The sequence below is a fragment of the Carassius auratus genome, chromosome 27 (genome assembly GCF_003368295.1).
Source record: "Carassius auratus strain Wakin chromosome 27, ASM336829v1, whole genome shotgun sequence".
In the NCBI taxonomy this organism is placed as follows: domain Eukaryota; kingdom Metazoa; phylum Chordata; class Actinopteri; order Cypriniformes; family Cyprinidae; genus Carassius; species Carassius auratus.
Genome location: NC_039269.1, coordinates 3,333,905 through 3,361,026, shown reverse-complemented (window position 1 = coordinate 3,361,026; position 27,122 = coordinate 3,333,905). Strand labels below are relative to the sequence as shown.

The window sequence follows — 27,122 nt, the reverse complement described above, 5'->3', positions numbered from 1 at the left end:
AAAGAACTTTGATTTGAAATATGACCCAGACATGTTTCTAAAAGGTTTTTGTGAGATTCACCCAGTAATACTGCAGCATTTCTGCAAGTGACACTTCAGAATTACCAAATCATCACAAATCTATCTCAAAAATAAGACATCTCACTTTATTTATATGAATATATAGCACATTGCTTTATGGCTGTAGTGTTTTTTATATACTGTATGTGTGATCAGACCTACGTTGGAATTTATACACTTACACACACTGTAGACAGAGCAGAGCAAAGCAGGTTATGTCTCTCTGTAACAAATATTATACACACATCCACACACAGGAGAATCGGGCACAGATGGTATAGCAGCAATAACCATTACAATTACGTTCAAACAGACACTCAAAGCTTATATCGTGTATAGACTGTGATAGACTGGTTTCTGTTGGGTCTTGATCTACCTGGATACATACAGACAAATACGGTTCTATGCACAAATTCTTGGAACGAAGATAGTTACTTTAACTTTACAGACACAGAGGTAGTTGATGCATGTCACTGATGAGAGAGAAAAGGCTACGTTTATAGCACAGGATATTTAAAAGCGGCAATAGATCTGAAGTAAAGCCGGTCATCACAAACGAGGAAACAGGACAGCATTTTGACCGGTTCACACAGAATGACAATGCTCTACATGCTTGTCATTCTAAAGAAAATAATATTTCAGTCTTTCTTTCTGGGTTGCAAATGACATTTCATGTTGACTTCAACAAAGATCAGAAGCTTGTGAATGCTGATAACACTTGGATATCTTACATCAGGCGTGAAAGGGTGCTGAGGGATCCTTATAATTTACATTGTTGCAGATAATGACTAAACAAATAATCTGAGAAATCACTTAAAGTGAGGTCAGCCTTGCTCTTGAAAATCATATTTCATTCAATAATGCTACATATATGGTGGAAAGAAGTGTTTGGTTAAATGACCACCATTAAAAAACAATGAGTGATTCTTTCATGTTCGCAGCCTCTGACATCGATGGAAATGAACAATCCTCAACATTGACTGAGAGCTAAATTTTCTGATCTGTATGACTCCGTAGAAATCAGCCAAAAATACTGAATATTCTCGAAACCATCAGCAGCAGCAGATTAAATGTCCCAAAAGAAATGCATCTCAATATAAAAAATAAATACATCATAGTCCCAACCCCATGAGATGATTAAGACTTGACTTAACACACACAGAATTGGGCATTTCCCTTTTCCCGAAGAGTTTCTCAGAGCTTCTTCAGTCAAATTCAACACACGCTCGGCCAACCAGCCCGACTCTATAGGTTGGATTAACAGAGATACACGAAACAAAACATCCTTTAAAACAAAATATACTACAATAACATTAATAATCTTTACAGAATGAATAAGATAAACTCTTCTTTCAGTATCAACACAGAAAAGCTTATATTTACCTGCCTGCATTTGTATGTGTACGCATGACTGTGTGTGTGTGTGTTAGGGAGAAAGAACAACAGACGAAAAAGTGAAAAGGGATAAAGAAAGAGATGAAAAATGAGTGTGATCGGGGGGTGTGGGAGAGAGAAGACTTGTGTTTGGTGAGCACCAGTGGAATATAGCCAGGTTTCTATACGATTGCCATTCCTCTCACTGGCTAACCAGTGGGAAAAGCTTTCAAATCCAAGAAGGAAGGAACTGAACAAAACAAATCAAACAAACACAAAAGGACTCATTGATATAGTCTGAAACCACATTATAAGGACTCATACAGGTCAGGAATAAATTAGGATAGACGCACAGATCCTTATAATGCACAATTCAGAGCACACAGACACCCGTCGATCCGTCTAATTGACCCATCCATCCATTTATCACATGCGGAGGGTCACAGGAGATGTTGTGGATGTTCTCAGGATGAGATACTCTGTTTGTGTGGCGAAACACTTGAGCTCTGTCAACTCTGATGGTCTGTTAACATCCATCCCATCAAAAATTCTCCACTTTAAGTAATTTAGTAGAAAAAAGACTCCTTCCTTATTTAGTTTTCCCCTTGAAAGTTCTCAGCGCACTCGTCATCCGTAGCCTCACACTAGCTGGGTGTCCGTGCCTAGGAGGATCCAATGAAGCTGAACAGAATCCCAAAAATGGTTTTGGATAAAGCTCAATGAGACCTCTATGGTACTTTTAGAGCATTAAATATTCCAGCGATATGCTTGACACACTCAATGTCCACAATACAGTGTCAAATGGTTAAAGGTGCTCTGAAGTTTGGATCATAGTGGCAAAAAGCTTCTGAATATCTGATGATATTCCGCACACATGGCACAGACATGGATAAACAGTGCAGAAGGCATGAATATGGATCTAATACTGCCGTAATGGTGTGGGGGACATAGCTAGATGGGCCAGAGGGTGGGCTTGTGGTTTGTTCCTGAATGCAAACCCTCTTTCTGGATAAGACCCAAACTTCAGAGTCCATGACAAAAGAATAAGCAAACCTTTGACCTCCTCAAAGCTGTGCAAAGTTTGATCAGTGGATTATACGGGTGGTTTGATTTCACTATTCGCTTTGGGTTTCACATCTGAAAGAGAATAAGAAGAGGAAAGAGATTACTCGTGTTGAAAATGCTGAGCAACACTTATTTGAAGTCTTTCATAAACAATTGTAACTGCAAGATAATGCATTAAAATACTCAAACCACCATTCAAAAGTTAAGGAGTGTTAACATTTTAAAATGTTTTTGAAAGAAGTCTATTATGTTCACCAGGGTTGCATTTATTTGATTTTACAGCAAAAAACGTGATTTTATTACAGTTTGATATAATTGCAAATTAAAATAATTGTTTTTCAATTGTATTATATTAAAATGTTATTTATTCATGTGATGGTAACCTGAATTTTCAGCAGTCATTACTCCATAGTGCCCTTCAGAAATTATTCTAATATACTGATTTGTTGTTCAAGAATTTCTTATTATTAACCATGTTTAAAACAGGTGTTGCTTAATATTTTCTGTGGATACTGTTAATTTTGTTATCATTTAAAAACCATAAGAAAAGGCGAGACATTCTCATTCTAAACAAACTTTGATTGTATCAAAAATCATAGAGATAAGAAGCAGAGAGATAACTTTAAACCTTAAATACTTTTGATCACCTTTTGAAGTGTTCATTTATATAAATTCATTATATAATTTAAAAAGTCCCAAAGAACTGGCTTGGCATTCTCATTTTAAACATAGTTTGACTGAATGAAAAAATTCTGTATTTGGCTGTATAGAAAAGTCAATCATTATTTTAAATTCATTTTCGTAGAAAAGAAAGATCAAATTGTGAAAAATAAATAAATAAATACATTTTGATAACTTGGTTTGCACTAGCATACGAGATAACCTTAAATCTAATGAACACAGACTGAAAATTATAAATTATTTAACTTTTCTGCCTTTTCTTTTCTTTTCGGGTCACTAATGGAGAAACACATTCTTGTGCAATAAACTTCCTGATGAAGGGCATGTCACTTTTAGTACCATGAGCTACATTTGAATAAGTTGTATACTCTATGTGTGTGTGTGTGTGTGTACCGGCAGCTGTGCTGGTTAAGTGTCTTCCCTCTCTTTGTACAGCTCATCTCCCTTAAACTGCACCTGCATTCACAAGAAGGAAGCTGTGATGTCATCCTGTGGGTGGGGCATGGAGGACACGCCTCTCTGACAGGTGAAGGAGGGGCGGAGCTAGGTGGTAGAGTGGGAGGGGGAGGGGGAGGGGGTGAAGTTGGCACTAGAGTCCTGTTGGCACGAGAAGACAGAAAATCAGCTGTTAAAGGAACATTAATTTATACCAAATATAAACATTTTGTTTTTATTTATTAAGTGTTAAACTTGTACTTATATGTACTTGTACAGTATGTACCTTTAAGGTACTAATGTGCACCTTTTAGGGGTAAATACTGTACAAAGGTGAACATTTTGAAAATGTACCACTCCACTGATGGCTTTTGTACCTTTTTTCTGAGATTCCAATAAACATAAAATACATATATAAAAAATAAAAAAAACATTTTTAAGCTCAGTTTAACGTGGTGAAAACTTTGAAAAGGTCCTAAAGTCACAAAGAATTTTAAAATAGTAAGAAAAGCCTCCAAGTAATTGAGTAACACAGTTCTGATTATAATACTGATTCTGACAAATCCAGCTCCAAGAGAATTATGTAAAACTGCTATAATGGACAAAGAGCATGTTGGTCCATGCAATCATTAACTTTGCAAAACCAGACCCAAGCCTGCATCTCCGCATTAGACTTGAAATTAAATTCAGTAGCAAGCACTAAAAGACCCATAATGCATTCTGATCATGCACCAGCCCTGATCTTCTTTTTGGATGGCACACCACAGATATACTCTGGATAGTGTCTGTGGCCACCAGTTCTTTGATGACTCACTTGTGATATCTCTGGTGGGCTGGTGGGGCTGTTTTTTTTTTTTTTTACCTCTCCCCCTTTTTTGTTTAACTAAACCAAAACTGGAGACAAGTGTATGGCTGAGAGTTAATTAAGAAAGAAAATCAATCTTTGTGTGGAAGTGGATTGAGAGGATGATAGAGCCAGTGGAGGGGAGGCCGAGGAAAGGGAGGGGCGTTCTGGCTGCCAAATGATCCTGATTTCACAATGACTCCATCCATGGAGGAGGAGATGATGGATAGCAGGGAAGGAAAGAAAGTCCAAAAGAAGTGGCCTCCACTTGCCCTCACCAATGACAATGACAAAGGGGGAAAAGTAGAAAAGGATGGAGGGGAACTTTTGAATTCTTTCCCTGACCAGAATTAATTAATTGTTGTCTGAGTAGAATTCAATGTTGCATGCATAAACGTGCAAATTTTGAAAAAAGAGGGATCCCGAAGAAAATATTCAGGTCTTGTTGACCAGAAACTCATCCATGGGATTCATGTACACTGTTGCTTTAAAATAGGTTTTAATCTTTAATAATATTGATGGTAGTAAATAAATGAAGGCAAAGCTTCTATTTAATGTCCATCAAGAGTAATTTCTACAATGGCAAAAAGGTACCAAAATGTGCCATGTTATTCTTCTTTGAAGAAACTTAAAGTGGAAATTGAAATATTATGGTAAATTAAAATGTTAATAATTCCATACTGAAGTAGCTCTTAAACAAAATTCAGGAAACAAATATAAATTCATCTCTATTTTTTATTTTTTTCCAAGTAAAAATATAAAAACAAGTTATTATTATTTATTCAAAAATAAGATTAATTTGAGAAGCAAAATTGAGTACAATATCAATAATTTTTTTTTTATGTTAAACCTCATTACATTTTGTCACTGAGGTTAATTAACTTAATTCAGGATATATATTTTCTGAAAACATCCTAAAATTGTTCACAGTTTAGCTTCTCATGTACATTTATCTTGTTTTAAGAACATTCAGATGTTTCTATTGGAAATTAAGAAGAAAAAAACTGATTAGGACATATTTAATATGTTACATCACAGTATTTTTTTCTATTAACAAATTATGAACTTACAGCTTTTTTACTATGTGTTTCTTTCGTTTCTGTTTACCCCTTTGTCGCTTTCTGCCTTTTCTTGTTTTCTGTGGTCCTTGCCTAAAAAAATTGATAAAGTACATCATCATGACTCAGTTCAGCTAAAATGTGTTTCCACAAACGTCGTATGTCAACATAAAAAGTATTAAACTGCATTTACATTTCTGCTTCAGAGATTTAATTCGGAGAGACTTGAGATGACTTTATCAAGTCTTAATTCTTGTGATCCTTTAACCCTGGTCTCTCTGAGGCTCCTCAGGGGCCAGTGGCCAAATGAAACAATAAAATAAATGTTCTGTTCCGTTTCCCAACAAAGGAGGGTTCTAGGTTCTGACTCCCTTCCAACAGTGCAAGACGCACGCCAGCTGGACACAAACACACACACACACACACACACACACACACACACACACTCACTCACATACACCAAAGCAACTGATTGAGTCTTTTAGAAGTCAGGCATCTTTTTTGCAAATTACAAATGCAGTGTTTTATGCCCTCCACAGACTGTGACTGTGCCACATAGATCTATTACTTGAATATAATATGTATATATATATATATATATATATATATATATATATATATATTGTGCGATGATGACACATATCGAATTTTAAGATATGATGCAATTTAGTATAGAAAAAAAATGTCATCAGCATGCACTAGTGGTAAACAAATAGAGCAAGATAATATAGTAAAGGCAATTATGTTTTTTTGTTTTTTTAAAAGAAGAGGAGGTGGCATGTGATGACAATAAATTCCTTTAAAATCCCATATACTGGTATTCCTTTAAGTTCTTTTCGCCTCCATAACATGTCGCACTGATCAGTACGTCTTTTCATGTTGCACTTTTATTGGCTAGGCACACGGTTTGTGCAATAGACATAAATGACGCCTCAAATGATTTGACTCACTTTTCAAAGCAATCAGATTTGTGTTTTTTGCCTGGAGGATCTTGAACAGGACTATGAAAGAGATATTTAGAAGAAGCAGTAGCTGTTCTCTTTAACATTAGGATCAGCGTAAACTAGTATCATAGCAGAACAGAGTAAACACCTTCTGCCTTTCACACACAATTAACTCACCATGCAACCATCTCCATGGAGTTAATGTGTGTGTGTGTGTGTGTGTGTGTGTGTGTGTGTGTGTGTGTGTGTGTGTGTGTGTGTGTGTGTGTGTGCATGTTTGCGTGTGTGCAGTGGGGCAAAGGCAAGCACGGGCAAATGCTGTTCACACTGAACCTTCACATCTCTCTCTCTCTCTCTCTCTCTCCCACACACACACACACACACACACACACAAATAAACAATTTACCTGGTTGGCTCTGCTGCATAAAGATTTGCTTTTAGCCTGTATGGAAAAGACAGACCGTAAAAACAAAATGATAATACAATTTACAATTAATTATCTTAACATTATCATAGCATATACACATGGATATTCAAGTACTTATTTATTTATTATTTATTTATTTATTATATATTTATTTTTGCTTATATATCATTTTAAATAAACCCCTAGTGATTAGTATTAAACTTTTTCCATAATATATATATTTTTTTTTTCAGTGAAAAAGTCACCTTGTCTGAATCAAGAGATAAACATTCACACATCAAGCATCGTTTACAAGTGAAAACAGTCCAAGACCGTTCTGAACAAATATGTCAGGGGATCTTGATATGAAAGAACATGAGAGGATGGAGGTTTTCACTAGAGGAAGTGCTATGGATTTGGTCAGAAGCAACAGTTTAAAGTTAAAAAGGATCTTTGATGGATCTGTTTCTTAGTGTTTCACTTCATAAGACATTAACTGATGGACTGGAGTTGTGTGGATTACTTGTGGATTATTGTGCTAAATTTATCCAAATCTGTGGCAGTGAAGAAACTAATTCAACTGCATCTTGGCTGACCTGAGGATAAGTACATTTTCAGCAAATGTTAATTTTCAGATGAACTACTCCTTTAAGATATGATTTGGACCAGTAATGGTAAACAGTAATGCTTCATGCTTAAGCAACCGCATAACAACCATACAAAACATTATTCATATGTATTACTCTGCATACTTTCGCATGAGATAATGTCAGAATTGTGTAAATGCCAGTAGTATTTAATTGTGCATATACATTTTTCATAAGATAATGGTCCTAGCATGTGAGAGTTTACACATTATGAGTAACATAAATGTTTTATTGCATGATAACGTGAGCCTTAGTGGAAGAATCAGACTGGATACAGTTAATAATGTTGGCCGGTTGCCTGTGTGGTTAGCGTGGGTGTTTAAGTAACTCGGGGTTGGTCAACAGTGGTGAGTTTAGTTTGTATGGGGCAGATCAGTATAACAAAGAGAGGATAGAGAGGCGAGCACATGTGAATGCTCTTACCGAACGCTCTGCTTCACCCCTGGCCTTAATCCGAACCCCACAACCTCTGAAAAGGCTTTTGAGGAGAACTTCACAATGACCCGATAAAGAGCTGATGTTGACAGCTTGGCTAGACGCCAACAGAAGAGTGTTTTTTGAGGGTGACAACTTTCTGTGACTGGGTTCAGGAAGTAGTCCGTGGGGAGATGGGGTCATTCCCCATGTGACAAACTGGGTGGAAGTGCACTTTTGTGTGAGAGGGGGGATCTGAAAGTCAGATAGGCTTTGGATTGGTGTGTGTGTGTGTGGGTGTGTGGGTTGGTTGGGTTTATTTAGATATTCTTAGGGCATGAAATTCCCCCCACAAGTTGGCAAACTGTGACAAAACCTTCTTTCTGAGTGTGTTTTAAGGGTAAAATTGTTCATAAATATTGCTGATAATAAATAAGGTCATGTAAACTGTGCTCATTTATCAAACATTGATTTTTGACAAGTAACCGTTCCGCTCCATGTTTCACTACAGTTCAAAGCTTGGGGTCAGTTAGATATTCTAAAATGTTTTTGAAAGAAGTATCTGCATTCATTTAATCAAAACAAATGATCATGATGATAATAATAATAATGTTATTGTGTTTTAAAACATGTGTTTCTATGTGAATGTATTTTAAAATGTCATTTATTCCTGTGATGAAAAGCTGAATTCTCAGCATCATTACTCCAGTCTTGTCAGTGTCACATGATCCTTCAGTAATCATAATAATATGATGATTTGCTGCTCAATATTACTTAAAACATATAGGGCCCTATTTTAACGATCTGAAACGCAAGTGTCAAAGCGCGAAGCGCAAGTAAGTTTGTGGGCGGGTCTCGGCGCTGTTGCTATTTTCCCGGCGGGATAAATGGCTCTTGCGCCCGGCGCAAATCTAAAGTGGGTTGGTCTGAAGCAGCTTCATTATTCATAGGTGTGGTTTGGGCGTATCGTGAAATAAACCAATCAGAGCGTCATCCAGCATTCCCTTTAAAAGCAGGTGCGCAAGTTGCAATTTTGGGTTGCTATTATTATGGCGTATTTACCAGGCGCACGCCAGGAGCGGTTCACAGCCGAGGAGACTGATGTTCTTGTAAGAGCAGTGAAAGACAGAGAAGTTGTGTTGTACGGGGATGGGAGAATAATTAGCCTGAATAATTTGTAAGCTAGATTTATGCCTATTTTGTTCACATCTTCGTGGCACACCACAATGATTTCCGTCATCTCATGTGTTAATATTTTTTTAGTGTAACAATTTATGATATGCAAAAATAACTGTTGCATCTGTGTAGATTACATGAGCAAAGTGTATGCGCGTTGTGCACGCTATACATTATGGTCAAGCATGCGCCCTTAAAATAGCATAATGAACAACGCGCAACGCTCCACTGACTTTAGACTAGGTTTTTTCTGGTCAGTGGCGCAATTGTTTAATGGAACAGCAAAATAGCACCAGGGATTGTTTGCGCCGGAACACGCCTCCTTTTTTGCGCTGAACCGCCCAGGGAGCGCAAGTTCATTCACTAGTTTAGCGACGTGCTTCTGTGGAGGGAAAAGCGCGCTTTGCGCGGGTGCAAAATAGGAATGACACATGCGTCGGTGTACAAAGTCAATTGCGCTGGGTGCAAGATAGGGCCCATATACTTAAAACTATTATATTTTCAGTGCATCATTTTTTTATAACAATTAAAAAGTCTTTACTGTCTCTTTATTGACCCTTCAATGCATCAAGTTAATGCACCCTTGCTAAATAAGAGCATTCATTTCTATATATATATATATATATATATATATATATATATATATATATATATATATATATATATATATATATATATATATATATATATATATATATATATATATATATATATAAACCATAAAAACCATAAAAACCTTTGCTTACTCAGCATGTTTTGATATCAAAACCAGAGAAGAACCTAACTATTTCAAAGACTTTTCCCTCAAGTTTTTCGGTTTTTATAATGATCTGCTTTACTAGGAATCAGGATTTTGATGTACATATAATTTATTTTATCATTCTACAAATGCAATTTTTTTTTATTTTTTATTTTTTTTATTTAAGGTTTAGGTGCCGTTCACTCAGAACATGTTCTCACGTTCCTTGCAGTTTTTACATTTCTGCTCAGATGCTTTGGTCTTTGATGTTGCATCACAGTTTTTCAGTTTTTGCTACCACAGGCACAGCGATTTTGAGATGGTTCATTAAATTAAAAGCACTTCAACTTTTACCATTCCATTTCAAAGTGCTACTTCAATAATTTTTTTACCACTAGAGCTAGATATGTGTACTCCCCCCTTAGGGTTTGGGTTAGTCTGTAAGTCATAATAATTAGCTTTATATTAAAATAATATAAGTCTATGGTATGCTGACCTTATTGACATTGCTAGGTTTGTGTGTGTGTGTGTGTGTGTGTGTAAGCGTGTATCTCACCTGCACTCACACTGGTTATGTTCAATAAAAGGCAGCTGCACAAGTTCATGCTTCATGTATGAGGTCCTCATGAGCTGTGGAGTTCAACAGAGCAGGAGTCAGCATTAAAATGCACCAACCCCCCCCCACACACACACATACTCAGATGCACAGTCTGTTCTACATAGTAATGACTCCATCTTTTATCCCTCAACCTCTCTTTACAATACGTGACCAGGATCCAACCTGATCCATTACACTAGAGACTCAATCTAGCCACATTGAATATGTATGATTAACTCATGCTGTTTGTCCTCTGTGTGTGTGTGTGTGTGTGTGTCTATTTCTGGATGTTTTATTCACCATTCTAAGCCATGAGGTTTGAGATCTTGCATTATACGGGGTGTGTTTGTGTGTGGAAGTACTTTGCCTCTAACAATCTTTCATTGTGGACGTATAAATACAAGCTTGTGAGTGTTGAATATCACCACATTAAGCACGTGAATGTAAAATAGTACATGATGTATGTGTGAAAGGTTTCTATGAGTGTTTCTGTGGGGGTGAAATGAAGAGCATTTTACTGTACATTAACCGTTCAAAAGTTTGGTGTCAGCAAGCAGGACAACAGTTTTTAACATTTATAATAAGATAAAATGTTTCTTGGGCAGCAAATCAGCATATTACAATGACATCTGAAGGATCAGCAAAGTCTGCAGGAAATTCAGCTTTATATCACAGGAATAAATTACATATATATATTTATATGCATTAAATTATATTATATTCATAGTTCTTTTAAATTGTAATAATATTTCAGAATATTACTGTTTTAACTGTATTTTGGATCAAATAAATGCAGCCTTGGTGAACATAAAATACTTTAAAAAACATAAAAAATTAAATAAAATCTCACCAGCCACAAACTTTTGAACAATCGTGTATGTAATGATATACAGAGGTCCCTAAAATGTATTTGGACAATTCAACCAAATTTAAGAATGTATTACTGCCATGGCATTAGACAACAAAACAAATAGCATTTATTGTAAAGACATACTGTGTACAGTAGCTCAAGAACTTTTTTTTTTTCAAGCAAAATATTTCACAGAAATAACTTTGTTGGGTTATCAATGGCAAAGTAATAGATATAATGTTCAAAATGAAGATAGAAAGACACTGGATGTAAAATCTTTGAGGAACATGCACCAGTGTTAACTCTGCATTAGTGTGTGCGTGTGTGTGTGTACCTCCATGACAAGTGTGTGTGTTTGAGACGGCACACACTCCAGCGCTTCATCGGAGCAGCAGCCTCCACAGCGGCGCAGCGTTACACACGACGGCAGGAACAGATGATGTGTCTCCCACGGAAACTCCCGCCAAACTTCCACCAGCGTCTCCCTGGGATGACAGCCGCTTCTTTGATACACATCTAACCACCTCACCACTGAGGGAGAGAGAATATATGATTAACACTGAATTACTCTTCACTCTTTATGGAAAGTTCCAGGTTGGACACAGAATCTGTGATATGCGGTTGTATAAGACTCTGTTGACATTAACACATTCTGGAAGTTTAATTAGAAAACCTGCCTCATAATGATATGAAAACGAGATTATACATGCGCATAAATGGGTTATACATCACATATACACATAAATATTGATGCAAGGATCTGAATTATTGATGCAATATCTGTTTTGTGTAGATGTGTTCTCAACAGAATTCCCGTTGCTTGATTTTTCTCAAGATTTGTTTCTATCATGACACACCAGTCTCACGTGAATGTTTAATGTTCAAATCTTGTGGCTTGTACTTTAAAAACAGTATGTATATATGTATATACAGTATATACTGCTACATAAAATATGATGATTAAAGTGTAACATTATTATGTAGATTCTTACAGTGAACTTCCAATAACATAAATAATCACTGAAATCAAGGTTAACACTTTACCTTGTAAAAGTCCCTAAGACAACAACAGTAATATTGTGCAATATTATTCTAATTTAAAATAACTGTTTCTATCTGAATATTTTTTAAAATGTCAAAGCTGAATTTTCTCCTGTCTTGAATGCCACCTTTACTTCAGAAATAATTATGATATGCTGCTCAAGAAACATTTTGTATTATTATTAATGTTAAAAACAGCAGCATATATTTGTGGAAGACATTTTTTTTTTTTTCAGTGTTTTTTTTTCAGATTTCTTTTATTTAATGCAGAAATCTTTTGTAAATATCTTTGCTTTCACAATTTAATGAATCCTTGCTGAATTTAAATATTAATTTCTGTAAAAAGAAACTGTAGGTGTACTGTACTGTATGGGCCTTTATGGGTGCAATGCAATGACACAGTATCTGCCAAACAGGTGTTTTTCCATGAGCACTGAGGACCAGAATGATTCATTTGATTATACTCCGTTTTATTACATATTATATAACCTCACTAAATTAGTAGTACACCTATGAGAATAAGACAACATAAGAAAGCAAGGCTCACTACCTTCTCCAGCTCTGTGGCTTTCTGTTGGCACCCAATGGTCTGACTAGAGGAAAGGAAACAGACAAAGCGTCAGATGCAACATACAGCAGAGACAATAACAAAAGCGCACACTCTATATGGTGCCATGAAGGGCTGATTCCAGTCAACATAATGCTGAAAACATTTGCTTATAATGTTTTTTTTTTTTTTACTGTTTATTTGTGCAAGAGCAGCATAAAGGTGGATGTCAGCACCATTCACACAAACATGCCTCTCATACGGCGAGATCCACGCACTGGAACAAGGTCACTGTTGAGGGACAAAGCAGACTTTGCACTGCAGCGCAAACAACACACACATGCACTGCTTCCTTGCACCATGTCTGACTTCTTACAGTGTGGGTAGTTTTTCTAGGCCATCACATTCAGTTAATACCCTCACATTGACTCAATGGCATCAAATAAAGTTTCAATGCAATATTTATCAGAAAACAGGCAGATCATTGCACGCAGGCAGGGGTCCGCAGATTGCATGTTGCAATATGAGGTTTGAGTCGGTCTATTCCTCGTCTACCTCCTCCCTTGGTGCCATTGTGAAATACAGCAGCCAGCTCAGAGCTGACTCATGGAGACACATTAACATTCACTTTCTCTTTCTGAAATGCACATACACCTACAATTATAGTTCTTCCAGGCTTTTTAATTTTGCAGCAGTTGGCTGGATTTGGCTGCATCATGGTTCTTTCTAAGAGCAGTTGAGTTTGAGCACCAATCATCAGCTCAGCTGCCTCATTCTCCCACAGTTCCCCTCTACCTGCAGCCCATGGATCAGTCTGGCATCTGTGAATGGACTCGAGCATTAAGAACTGAGGTTTTCAATCTGAACAGCAGGTCTGAAGCACTGCTATCTCATCCGTGATCACATGAAAAAAATCTGGGATTTTTCTTATTTTAAACCTGAAAATAAACAATGTTTTAGGATGTTCAAGCATTAAAACTATAGAAAAATTATGATGTAAAATGAAGAAAAATATTTACGATTCCGCACCTCACTGAAAAAAATAAATAAATTGGTTTAGGATATTATTTAGAATGAAGTTAATTCAAAAATGGCTAGTAAAATTCACAAAGGATTACAAAGAAACAACAAGAAACACAATGAACATGAAACACTCAAGCAGAAAGAAAGAGATTGTATTTTCTAAAAGATACTTTAGTAATCTGTTTAATTACTTCAAATTAAATGAATCGCAGACATATTTTTTTTTACTTTGTATTTCTATGCCACTAATCGAACATTATTAGGGTGATATTATAAAAAGAATACAATAAAATAAAAGCAAAAAGGTGCGTTGTCACTAGTGGTCTCAGATTTCTGGACTGCACTGCACTTTCTGGATTGCAAACAGAAAATTCTAGACACCAGCGACTGCCAGTGTTGCCAGGGTCTTGGTTTTCCCACACAATTGGTCTATTTTGAAAATGCAGCTGTGGAAAAGATTTTTTGGGATATGTTGTAAAATGTTGTCTGTAGACAAAGAATAATGAAAATAGCTTTTTTTTTATTATGTACTATGTTTTGCTATTTTTACTATAAGTGTATTGATCCTGTATTGAACCCAAGGACCGCAAGAGAAAAGATGGGGGTCCTGTTTGATGTCATCTCACAAACTACAGATTACATGAGTTTCACCAACATCAGGAACTGGATTTCAAAGGGATAGTTCACCCAAATTCAAAATTATGTAGTTAATAACTCACCCTCATGTCGTTCCAAACCCGTGAAACCTCCGTTCATCTTTGGAACACAGTTTAAGATATTTTAGATTTAGACCAAGAGCTCTCGGTCCCTCCATTGAAGCTGTGTGTACGGTCTACTGTCCATGTCCAGAAAGGTAAGAAAAACATCATCAAAGTAGTCCATGTGACATTAGAGGGTCGGTTAGAATTTTTTGAAGCACTGAAAATAAATTTTGCTCCAAAAATAGCAAAAACTACGACTTTATTCAGCATTGTCTTCTCTTCCGTGTCTCTTGGACTAAATCTAAAATATCTTAAACTGTGTTCCGAAGATGAACGGAGGTATCATGGGTTTGGAACGACATGAGAGTGAGTTATTAATGACATAATTTTGATTTTTGGGTGAATTATCCCTTTAAGGCAGTTTAACTGAGTTTGGCATTAACTGCATAACGATGCTTGTATGAAGACAAAATAAGACTGACTGTGGAAAGAAGAGCCAAGAGCGATTAAAAAAGAAAAGATCATAAAGTATTCATTGTGAAGATGTGTACAAACGAAAACTTTTTTTTCAGTGTAGTTTTCATTCCTTTCGGCAGAGTTGTCAGCTTTGGGATGAAAATTTGTCTGGGACCTGGCAACCCTGATCACTGCCCACCTGGCAATAGCAACTTCAACATCACTGCACACGTGACACAGAAACACCTAAAGGTCAAAGGGTTATACTTTTGAAAATCATGCCATACCTCAGCATAGATTTCAGGTGCACTTACAAATAGCAGCATGCAATGAAATATACATTCGGAAGGTTTACATTTCACATTCAGCATCATCGAATATACTAGAGTCAAACTGCAGGCTAAAAGAAATAAACGAAGTTACAGCTAAACACAACAGGAAAAACGATGAGTGAAGCTGCATCATTACGAAGACTTATGTTATGCATCCATAAAGCAGAGCTCCGGTCACACGTACACCGACCCCGTACCCCTGCGCTTACGAATAACGGAGATGCGCGAATTCAGTGCATTCTGCCATCCAGTCTTCAGATTCATCTCGCAACGCTATTGGTGCTAACAATAGGTGTCTGTTGACAAAAGCTCGTATAATTAAAGATAAAGATGAGGAAAGATGTACGTCACTGTCTGTCCTTCTGAGACCCAGAAAAAAAAAAAAAAAATAATAATATTACAATACATAAATATTTATTAAAATATTATACAAATACCATATTTAATAAGATATTATTTAACACTCATTAGTACTATACGAGATATTAGCCTATAAAATATTATATATACGCTACTATATATATATATATATATATATATATATATATATATATATATATATATATAAAACATTTTAAACACATTAAATTACATATATTTAATTAATATTTAAAAAAAATATTAAAAATCTTCTAGCGTTATATTATATTGTTATATTATTAGGCTAATATTATTTTAATGCATCACATTATAATAGAGGACACACCCCCATGTGCTTTTGAATACCCTAAGGTCGCTTTAATGTGTTCTCAGACAACACTAAATACAAAACACGTCCACTGTTGTGATCACTAATTTGGTGTTTTTTTTTTTTTTTACAGCATTACATCTTTAAAAGCAGCACTTTTTTCATGCTCCCAAACGTCAATGACCGGCAGGTTATTTCAACACATAAAATGCTCAGAAGAGTGTGTTGTGCATTAACTCAACTCTACAAAATTCATTTTACAAGCAATAGAGAGGAATCTGCTATAAAAAAAGATACTTATCAAATCTGATGTGATAAAAGTCAAGAAGACCAGAGTAGTTTAATTAAATTTAAGCTTAAAGATTATAAAGAACACACACTTTAAAACAGCTAAATAAACAGTAAGTACTGTAACTGTACGAGCACTGTTATGCTACTGTCCAACTTTTTAAATGATAACAAAAATATATTATTATTATTATAATTAAAAACATGTTCTTACCGGTGTTTTGGCACATTGTGTTGGTGGTATCCTGGTCAATGAGACGAACTGAAACATTCCCAGAATAACTCGCAGCTTGGTCCCCATTGTTTGAGTTCACCAAGAAAAGTCAGAAATAGTTGTCTAAATGATATAGGTATAGCAGGTCCAACGTCCAGTCCTTAAAGTTGATAATTGTCTATGAATGATTATTCCACTTTCACATCCGAATCCAACATCTTTGATCCATACAGTGATAATTTACTCAGTAGATTCTCAAAAAACAAGGCAATTGTCATCCCTTTCATGATTTAATGAGGAAATGAAATGACACAAATTAAATATCTTAAGTTTAGGTAAATTAAGAAATAGACACAACATGGACTCCTTGAGTATAAAAACAGGCTTTTGAAATTCTTATGGTCGTGGCGTGTATTTATTAAAAATAACTAGCTCTATAGCTACAATAGATCCCAATATGTTCTTTTACTGGAGAGTTTTCCATGAATTTCATTAATACCGGCTACCTCGCAGCAAAATTCCCGGTGGCACTAGAGTGCGTCCTGATGGTCCAGATAAATATATCCGGTGACAAATAAATATATCCTCAAGAATCGATGTTAAGAGCCTCCTGAAGGTCTCTGCGTCTCCCATCCGGCATTTCAGACCCGCTTTGTGCGGCGCATCCTGTGCTTCTGTAGGTCACCAGTGAAATCATGCCCACCAAAACACATGATGACGCTTTGCTTGTCAGACAGAAGATCATACAAATTAAAATGTTCTACATATACATAATCTACATTGTCAACATGCGCAATGCAATGCACGTGCGCCTAAAATGAAATACGAATTAGAGAAATGCACCTTGATATGGTTAAGGTCGTTTCTTTTTTTGCCCTTCAGGACTCGCACGCTCCGCAACTCTCGGTGCGCGTCACCGTTGTGCTCGTGGAACTTTTCTGTTTTTTTCCTCCTGACGCGCAGACTTTGCTCGCGCGTAAACCGGCACAGGTGTAATGCTCGCTCATCGCGAGGGGGAACAGTTATTAACCGACGTCCCCCGTCTTTTTTTCAGTGCTTTTCCCTGTCATGGCGTTTTTAAGGAGACGTGCATTTTACAAAGGGTTTAGAGAGAGTGATAATTATAAAACAGCTAGTTTCGTTCTTGGATGTGGACTGGTTAACATACAGCAGCGATAAACAGTTAAAAGCGAAACTGCGCGGCTATTTCCTTAAGGATATAAATCTCACCCGAGTAGATCTAACCTCATGGTTGACTTGGAAAAAAAAAACACTTAAATCACATTTCAAGGTTAGGCTACCATAGAAAACATTTTTAGAGTGTAAAAACGAATATGACGCGAAACACCTGTTCACCTGGCGGCACCCATACTGTCAACAGGGACTATATTTTCCCGCGGAAGAATGGAACTTAAAGGGACAGTTCATCCCCTCAACTTTTACATAGAAGCACTGAAAAGAAAACCTGTTTTAAAACCATTTTCTAAAGCAATTAACACTTTGCTGTGCGTCATGCTTAACAACAGCCAACTATAGTCAAAGATTACAAACTTTCGCTTGCTAATGCAAAAAATAAAAAAAATAAACATAAATAAATTGGATATAGAAAAAAATGGTTTTAAATCCATTTTGTAAAGCAATCTAAGACTTTTCTGTTCATCAACAGCAATGATTCTATTATAAACAACACATCCTTAGAAGTCACTACTATTCAGATGTAAAATAAGTTGAACAGCATCTGAACTGATTGATTTAACAAACTAACAAACCTGAACCCACTAGACTTTGCTTGCATGTGAAGACCCTCAACATCAGCCACAGGTATGTTTGGGTTATACCAAGCAAAAAATAAATAAAATTCATGTGGGCTTCAGGAATGCAGGCTGTTCTATCTCTCCTGGACTGCTAGCAGCATTAAAGCTGACAACCGCAAATAGCCCTTTCAGAGTATAACTCTCTAAAGGCCTTCTGGAAAACCCAGAGTGGTCAGGAGAGAAGGTCCAGTCATCACATATCCAAATAAACAAACTGGGCCAAGGTCACAAGATTTCCCCATCAATACTGCTTAACTGTGGGCAGTGTTGTTAGTACCGAAGTAGTGAAGACTCTTCAGACGATGCCCTTGAAGTGTTTTAAAACTTAGAAATTGCTCTTAGACAGAAAAGCAGATTATCATCCCTGACTCATTCCTGAAAGCTGGTATCTCCAAGATCAGATCTGAGCATAGAGGAGCACCTGCATATGGGCCCATGCCATATCAGTAAACCACATCAGACTGAGTCCCAGGACGTGGAGTCACTGAACAGCCCAGATCGTCACCATCTGCACAGGCTTCGGTAATGTGAGGCTCCTCTTACATTCGTCTACTATAGTAGATTCCAGAATGTCTGGAAAGAACATTGCAAATTGGGAATGACGTAGTTAGAGGTATTTGTTTGTTGATGAGTTAAAAAGCGGGGCATGTTATTACTGTAATATTTTTCACAAAATGTGTTTTTACTGTATTTTTGATCAAATAAATGCAGCCTTGGTAAGCATAAGAGACTTCTTTCAATGACATTAAAAATGGTTTTAAGAAAAGCGGAGAAGCAAAAATCTACAGAAACACACACACATTCGTGCAGATGGAAACCTTTACATAACTGAGATCCATAAAATATTGAATTATTAATCACTTCAAAACCCAGTGACATTAGGGCTTGCATTAGAGTGATTTGAAACTAAATCAATATTTGATTTATAAAGATGAAGGCTCTTTGAATCTTTTGAAGAATTTAGATTAAATTTCAAACCCCCAAATTACTTTTCCATTCTTTAAATAATGCAATTATTTGTATATCTAAAAAGACTTCATTTTGGGATCTGTGCCTTGTGACAGCAGAGGCCTGCAAAGAGTTTGGTTCCAGCACAAGAGACTTGTTTAATCTAGCTGTAAAATAACATGTAGGAAACGCATTTATAATGCAGCCTAGATCTGTAACGTGGGTGAAAGAAATTCAAGATAAGATTATTTGATGTTGCACTCAATATAGTTTGAAAATAACCAGCACCTGAAATAAAACTCACACTGGACAGCACTGACCTGTCCATCTGTATAACATTCTTCCATGAGAAACCGTCTCCCCCCCCCACACACACACACACACACACACACACACTGAGCTTAACAAAGTGCATAATGTACAGTGGTTTCAGTGTTTTGATGCACTACTTTATCAGGAATGCAATGTTTCCATAACACCCTTTCCAGGTGCAGTTACAATGTCGCCTGTAAATGCAGGCAATACAGTAAATGTACAGGTGTTTAAAACACCTCACGAGGAGCCATGCTGGCCTATAATCAGCCTGATTTGCCTTGCACCCTCTGTGACCTTAATCTGATGGAGCTGGGTGAAAAAACAGAACTGGGCTAAAAAAGAGTTTTGGCTGAAATATCGCTGCATTCCTATATTTAACACACTGTTACCCTAAAATACTATTCACTTTTCAACATTCATCTACAGCTTGCACTCTCTCCATAACTGTGCGATGTGGGTTTAGCTCTGTCTTTTCCTTGCTTTATTTATCTTCTCCATCACTGCGGATCTTGTATCTCTCCAGGAACTCAGCGTGCTTCTGTCTCAAGATCTCCTGCTGCTTCTTAAAGCCGTTCACTCTGAGGAAAATCAGACAGCAGCTTGATCAAATACATTTTTTTTTACAATTTCTGAAGAAAATCTGAATGTGCTATCCCATGCGAAACTCATTGGGATTATGCAAGGGCATGGTTTACCAAACGAGGGGTTGCCGGGGGAACTGCATAGGGTTGATGAAAAGCTAATAATTATAACAAATGTAAAATGAAAAAAAAAAAAAAATAATAAGGCTGCAAGATAATCCTGATCTATTTTAGTGCAATTATCAAATCACAGGCTGTGATTTCTTAACTATAGTCCATGTGTGTTACCCAGGGAAGCGCAGCACTGTGTTTAGTGCAAATGCGAGCAACTCATGATCCAGTGTTTTCAGTGTCTCAGTGTTCATGCCATCTCTGCATGCTCTGAGAGTTTCACATTCATCTGGGAAGGCAACATGCAATAGGTTTACTTATTTTACATATTTGCATATAATGCATATTTGATATTTACATATATAATGCACAGCCAATCTCTTACACTGTGAATGTATCTTTGACTGAAACTATATCACAGTTAAAAAGAGTTCTGAATCTTTTTTAAAGTTCTTTAAAAAACAATTACATAATGCTTAACAGATCATTAGTTAATATGTATTCTTAGCTAGAAATATGAGATAATGTTCTTGTTAATGTTTAATAATGAACTCACCAAAGTCCAGCTACAATGTCAAAATAAAAGGGTAAACATTATTAAATAACTAAACTAGTTACCTCTATGTCATGTGACCATTGACTGAAATATTGAAATATTTACTTAAAATCTCAGGGAGTGCTTCAAGTAAATATTTTACATCGGGTTTGGCTGACAAAAGTTTTTTTATATGGTGCCATCATGCAATTTAGCATTATTCTAATTCCTTTTTTTTATCCAATGCAGACACTTTTTATCCAAAGTGACTTTCAAATTACATTAACCTTCAGTTCTTCATCCTCATTAGGGGGTCTAAAAAGTTGCTAATAAAGAACAAATCCATAAAGGCTGTCTAATAACATGAGATGAATCTACAATCATCTTACTTTATCTTTCCTTTACATGTTAACAACATGTCCCCTAATGGTTTCAAACACTCCAGCTTCTGTATTCAAAGCCTATGATGTGTCACACGTGCGACTTCAAAGCGGTCCCCACCTGGCTCTTTCTTTGGACTTGTTGTAGATATCAGTGATGACTCTATCCTTCTCATCCATGAAGTTATTATGGACCTCTTCCAGTTTCCTGCTTGACAGACCAGCCCAGAGGTCAAAGGTGAACAGATTTACTGCCAACATATGTATTTGGAGGGGTAAACAGACATCAACGATGTGCCCACATAACTTTAGGGTCACATTTAAAAGGGCACATGGTTACTGACAGGGCAATAAAACATTTGATCATTTTTCAAAACATTTTAAGTGCACTTCTGCTACGCTTCAACCAAGCAGCATCTGTTTGTAGAAGATACTTAATCTCAGTTGCCTAAATCAAGGTGTAAAAACATTTAGCTGATACTGGAAAGCATAACCAAACATCAGGGATTATGGGAAACCAAGTGAACACACACTACTGGGGTTTGTCTGGCTATGTGACAGACAAAATGCGTTTCAAAAACAAAACGTCGTTATCACACACTCATCAGAAAACCGGCGTATGAACAAACGAAAACATTTTGCTCTGCGTTTCATTCAAACAGTTGCAAAACACTCACTTATCCGCGCAGCATCATTCAGAGAGTGTTGAAAAATATTAGGCTGGAACACTGTGCATGTTGACGTCAATACTGTGTATGCCTGATATGTTTTAGGGCTCACCTGAACCCAAAGTAATGTGCGGAGAGACTGAGTAGCATGGTTAGCATGCAGTAGCCAACCAATCGCATGTTGCGTTTCTTTCTCTTTTCCCGCTCCTCGGCCGTGTTCTCCTGAGGCTGGGCCTGTCTGAACTGCTCCCAGTAACGCATGCTCTCTGCAGCCTCCACACTGACAAACACAGAGACACAACACTCGTCACTTTGCCACTGAAACATAATCGTTTTTTAAAACGTGATTCTTAAAAATATCAATTATTTTTAAAAGTAAAAATCAAAAAGGGGTTTTAGCAGTGATGCCATAGAAGAACAAATTTAGGCTCCTCGAGCCTTTAAGTGGACAGTGCTTAGAAGAACTTTGTGAAAACACAATTATTACACACTTTTAGGAATCTTTTGTACACTGGAAAGGTTCTTTGTGAAACAATTAATGCCAATAAAGAACCTTTACTTTTAAGAATCTAGCAAATATACCTAAAATGATCAGTCAACATGAACCTTTCTTAAAAATATTTATATTTAGCACATATTATTCAACAAAAATTGCTTTCACATTTATAATATTACATTAAATGTATAAACCTTCTTTTGAAATTACTCTACTTTTCTCCTGACCCAGAATATTAATATTAACCAGAAAAAAAAATTGTTTTTTTTACACACTCTGAAGAAAACATGACTGCTGCTTGTCAAATCTTGTCACCGTGATGATAGGATGCTCTGAGTGGTTGCTAGGGCATTGTTATGCAGTTGTTAAACTGTTCTGGGTGCTTTCAGCATATTGCTATGCAGCTGCTAAGGATATCTGACTCTGAGTGGTTGCTAGGGCTTTGTTAGGAAGATGCTTGGAGTTGCTAGGGTGTTCTGAGTGGTTGTTTGGTCAGTTTCTGCTGAATTGTTCCTAACTTTTGACATAGGATAAAATTAATGAAAATTGGGATCAAATATTATAACCTTCATTTTGGTTTAAAATGCCCACTTTTACTAATTCAATAAAATCCCATTTAATAAGATCAGGTTGATTGATTATGGCGCTAACAGTTACCTGGGGTTGCTGGAAGAGCTGGAGATCGGCCCTGCAGCATACTGGTACCTCAGCCTGAGGTCATAATCTCGTCGGGACCCTTCTCTGCTCAGCACCCTGTACGCCTCGTTCAGCTGCACAAACTGACTGTGCAGACCGGGATTGGAGGGGTCACTGTCCGGGTGCAACTGAACATGAGAAGACGGACATTTTTGTTCATATCAAGACAATGACATTACACTTATATATATACATTTATCAATTTCAACAATTCCAAGAACATGAATTACACATGCACAATTTTTTTATTATCCTTAATGCATTGAATTCATAAAAGCACCAGATTAATGTATGTCTCATATTCAGTGAACAGAAAATACCACAAGCCTCATCTTTATGACCTTTTCACCTTTTTTACTCCAACTTGTTCTGTAAGTCACATCACTCATAAAGCTTTAATCTGCTTCTGACTTGGAAACAAATTGCCCTTATCCCCAGTTTGTACCCTCATCTCCTGTCACACACACAGGCATGCAGTGGTCCTATCTTGTCGTCACACCGCCTCCTTCATCTGTAAACAGATGTGTTTCTCTCTGCAAAATTGTTTCACGTCTTTCGCTTGCGTCCCCTGATACAGTCTCACCAACTTATTTAATTGCTTTAGTTTTTGACATGTTGACTATCCAACAAAATAAATGTGCCTAGTAAACTCGAAGATGAAACGAATCAGGGATAAAATTCAAGAATAAGTGCTTAAGAATTTAAGAATATGGGAACAGACAACGGTCTCTCTGCTACAACCGAACAGCTCCATCTAGGGGTTAGGAGGTGAAAAAATAGGCATCATTTTTCAAGAGAGCAAAAACTTCTGAGGATCTGCTTCAATTTTTGACAAACTAAACTAATGCAAAATGCTTTGATCATACGCATATTACTACCTGCTTTTCCATTGTCAAAGCGTACAGATGACAGAATAAACAAATAAACATTTAAAAAAAAAAATGGCAAAAATAATTGAAATAAAATTAGTTCAACTGATGATAAAAAACAAGAATAACTATAAAAGTGTCCATATTGGGGGATGATAATGTTCTGGTTAATATAAGTGATCGTAACACTGGACTCATTAACCAAAATAATAATAATGCCTACAAATGAACCTTTTTGGATTGGTCGAAGAATGCATTTTTAATTTGTTCCAGTGTAGCATCTGGTTTCACCCCAAGAAGTTCATAGTAATTGGTTGATGACCTATAAACAGAATAAGAGAAAATAAAAACATAATTTCTCAACACTGTATTCATAATGACAAGATTCATAAAACTCTACAATAACAGTCACTGTACAAAAATATGACTGCAGCCAAATCTCATAATCTCATGCCCTTGATGATAATTTACAAAATGTAATTAATTAGAAAACTGATATAACAGCCTGATTAGAACAATAAGTCAAAAACAGATTTAACAATTATGTCAAATTAATCCAACACTTATGTCTCTATAATATTCTGGTCTATAGATGACAACATCAGCGCTGAAGAAAGCATTTACATAATTGTTCTGGATCAGCACTAATAGTTAACATTTCAAAGAATATCAGCTTACATTCAGATTTAGTTGATATTTTAACATCATTGACAGATTTTTTTCAGCATGAACTCAGTTATTACACATGTGACCCTGAACCACAAAAATAGTCTTAAGTGTCGATTTTTCTAAAATGAGATTTATACATAATCTGAAAGCTGAAAAAAAAAAAACTTTTCATTGATGTATGGTTTATTAGAATTGGACAACATTGGCCGAAATACAGCTATTTGAAAATCTGGAATCTGAGGGTGCAAAAAAATCTAAATAGGGAGAAAATTACCTGTGAAGTTGTCCAAATAAATTCTTAGCAATGCATATTACTAATCAAAAATTAAGTTTTGATATATTTACAGTAGGAAATTAAAAAAATATCTTCATGGAACATGATCTTTACTTAATATCCTAATGATTTTTGGGATAAAGGAAAAATTGACATTTTTTGGCTAATGCTAAAAATATACCCCAGCGACTAAAGACTTAAGATTTTGTGGTCCAGGGTCACACACACACACACACACACACGCAGACACACACACACACACACACACACACACACACATACACTTCCAAAAGTCAGATTTGAGAGATAAGACGTTACAATTACCTTTTTTATATTTTATTCTGTGGCAAAAATGGGCTTCCAGAAAAACAGAGTAAGACTCGAGTAACAGAAAACACAGGGACTCAGATTTGTTTTAAGCATTTGAGCTAAACAATTTTGGTTTTGGAACATAAATAAAGTTTGGTCGTGCATACCTACGCGCAGTACAGAGTGAGAACAGCCGCTGAGCACTTTTACAGAACCACAAACAACCCGGAGAGAGATGAAGATGAGCCTCCAACAGCATGATGCTCCAGTAGAAATAAATTATAATACAGATGAGAATTTAAAGAATGGTTGAGATATGTTATTAATGGAGATTATTATAGAGATAACCATTAGATTTTCTGGATGTTTTGTTTTAGTTTTTGCTGCAGTTTCAGCACGTTCAATGCATCCTGTTTTATTAAAGTTTCAGCATTCTGAATGTGTACTGTCTGGGTGAGGCTTAATCATTTTAGCGAGCTGAATGCATGTTGTGTTAGGATGAATCTTTATCATGATTAATGCATGCTGTGATTGGATGAAGTTTGATCGTGTTCAGTGCATGTTGTTTTAGCTTAAAGCTTTATTATGCTGAATGCACATTTTGTTTGAGTTAGGTTTTATCATAATGAATGCACGTTTTGTTTGACTGGAGCTTTACGTGTTGAATGCACGTTGAGTTTTGTTGCGAATACATACCGCTCAGCAGGAGCCCACTGAAATGCAGCCGGTCAGCAGCTCTGCAGGAGATCCTGAATGCACATGAGAGATTACACAAACAAACACAATTTATACAATAGTTTAGGCCACTCTTTAACATCTGAAATTCATGAATTGATCTAATTATTGATCTAGGGTTAGGGTTAGACTTATTTATAGTTATTATGTGTAGACATTAGTTATCAAGTCTGGTCCCCATCAGGATTTTACAACAACAAGGAGCACACACAGTGTAATTCAGTGTAATGCATTTGTTTCCTATCCAAACATCTACATTAACTTAACATCATAAACATGGACAGCAAGTCCACCAGGAATCTATGACTAATAAATAATAAATCTGGCAGCTGTCAAAATACAGTGAGCAGCTAGAAGTCAGTTCACTAGGTTTGAGACAGCCAGCGAAACTGAAATCACACGGTAACGGTAGCTAATGTAATTGTTCATTAATAATCTAAAGTGTAATTTCATCCCAAATAGGACACGACCTTAAAACGTTCACAAATAGTTTATTTAACCGACTGATTAATGTGTTTTATCAGTTTATGTGACACTCTAATGCACTTTCTGTGCTGTTAGCTTAGCTGCAATGCTAAAAACAACAACAACAACAACGACAAAGTTAAAGGAAGCGTGCAGCTTTGCACACCAACACCGCTCAAACTCGCTGTAAATCTCATTAGTGAGACATAAATCAGCGGATTAAACACAAATATCGGCGTCACCTTCATTGACGGACACGCGCAGATCTGCTGTCATGTTCTGCTGCTTTCATAACGCTTGTTACATAAAGGACAAAGTGTTGCATATCAGACATACAGCAACTGTTTACCTGTTTCCACTGGGTTACTCTTTATTCACATTAATAATATAATTGTGTTGCTACAGTACAACTGTACATTTGAGAGAGAACTAGACATGAATTAATCTAAGGCGTAAAATAAAAATTTTACTTTCAATAAAACATTTTTTTAATGTTTTATTATTACTTTATGTATTACTTTTAGTATGCATTTTTAGGAAAAATAGTGGACTACCTTGTGAATAAATATCATCCTAAATAAACATAGATTGTTTTAGGATTGCAAACAAATTAGAAATGTATGTTTTTACCATTCAACATACATAAAGTGTAAGCAGTATTTATGTTTGTGCCGC

The 27,122-nt window shown here is 36.3% G+C and overlaps 2 protein-coding genes across 4 annotated transcripts; both read right to left on the bottom strand.

Annotated features, from left to right (window-relative positions):
* Window positions 1-135: 135 nt before the first annotated feature.
* Window positions 136-19,341, bottom strand: LOC113045110 (vascular endothelial growth factor A-like). Of its 2 annotated transcripts, XM_026205283.1 has the most exons (8): window positions 16,583-19,341; window positions 12,884-12,926; window positions 11,627-11,823; window positions 10,401-10,474; window positions 6,869-6,904; window positions 5,530-5,610; window positions 3,574-3,777; window positions 136-2,571 (listed from the first exon to the last, which is right to left on the bottom strand). In XM_026205283.1, the coding sequence occupies exons 1-8, from the start codon at window positions 16,667-16,669 to the stop codon at window positions 2,550-2,552; spliced, it is 744 nt and encodes a 247-aa protein (XP_026061068.1). In that variant the 5' UTR covers window positions 16,670-19,341; the 3' UTR covers window positions 136-2,549. The 2 variants fall into 2 exon arrangements, with proteins under 2 accessions (XP_026061068.1, XP_026061069.1); XM_026205284.1 differs by lacking the exons at window positions 136-2,571; window positions 3,574-3,777 and adding an exon at window positions 5,711-5,915 and having other exon boundaries at window positions 5,529-5,610.
* A 424-nt stretch (window positions 19,342-19,765) lies between these two features.
* LOC113045111 (dnaJ homolog subfamily C member 4-like) lies at window positions 19,766-26,799 on the bottom strand. Of its 2 annotated transcripts, none has more exons than XM_026205286.1 (8): window positions 26,690-26,799; window positions 25,944-25,996; window positions 25,415-25,545; window positions 24,227-24,317; window positions 23,088-23,254; window positions 22,047-22,214; window positions 21,388-21,474; window positions 19,766-20,237 (listed from the first exon to the last, which is right to left on the bottom strand). In XM_026205286.1, exons 3-8 carry the CDS (start codon window positions 25,504-25,506, stop codon window positions 20,141-20,143), a joined length of 702 nt encoding a protein of 233 aa, XP_026061071.1. In that variant the 5' UTR covers window positions 25,507-25,545; window positions 25,944-25,996; window positions 26,690-26,799; the 3' UTR covers window positions 19,766-20,140. The 2 variants fall into 2 exon arrangements, with proteins under 2 accessions (XP_026061071.1, XP_026061072.1); XM_026205287.1 differs by having other exon boundaries at window positions 25,415-25,510.
* Window positions 26,800-27,122: the final 323 nt, after the last annotated feature.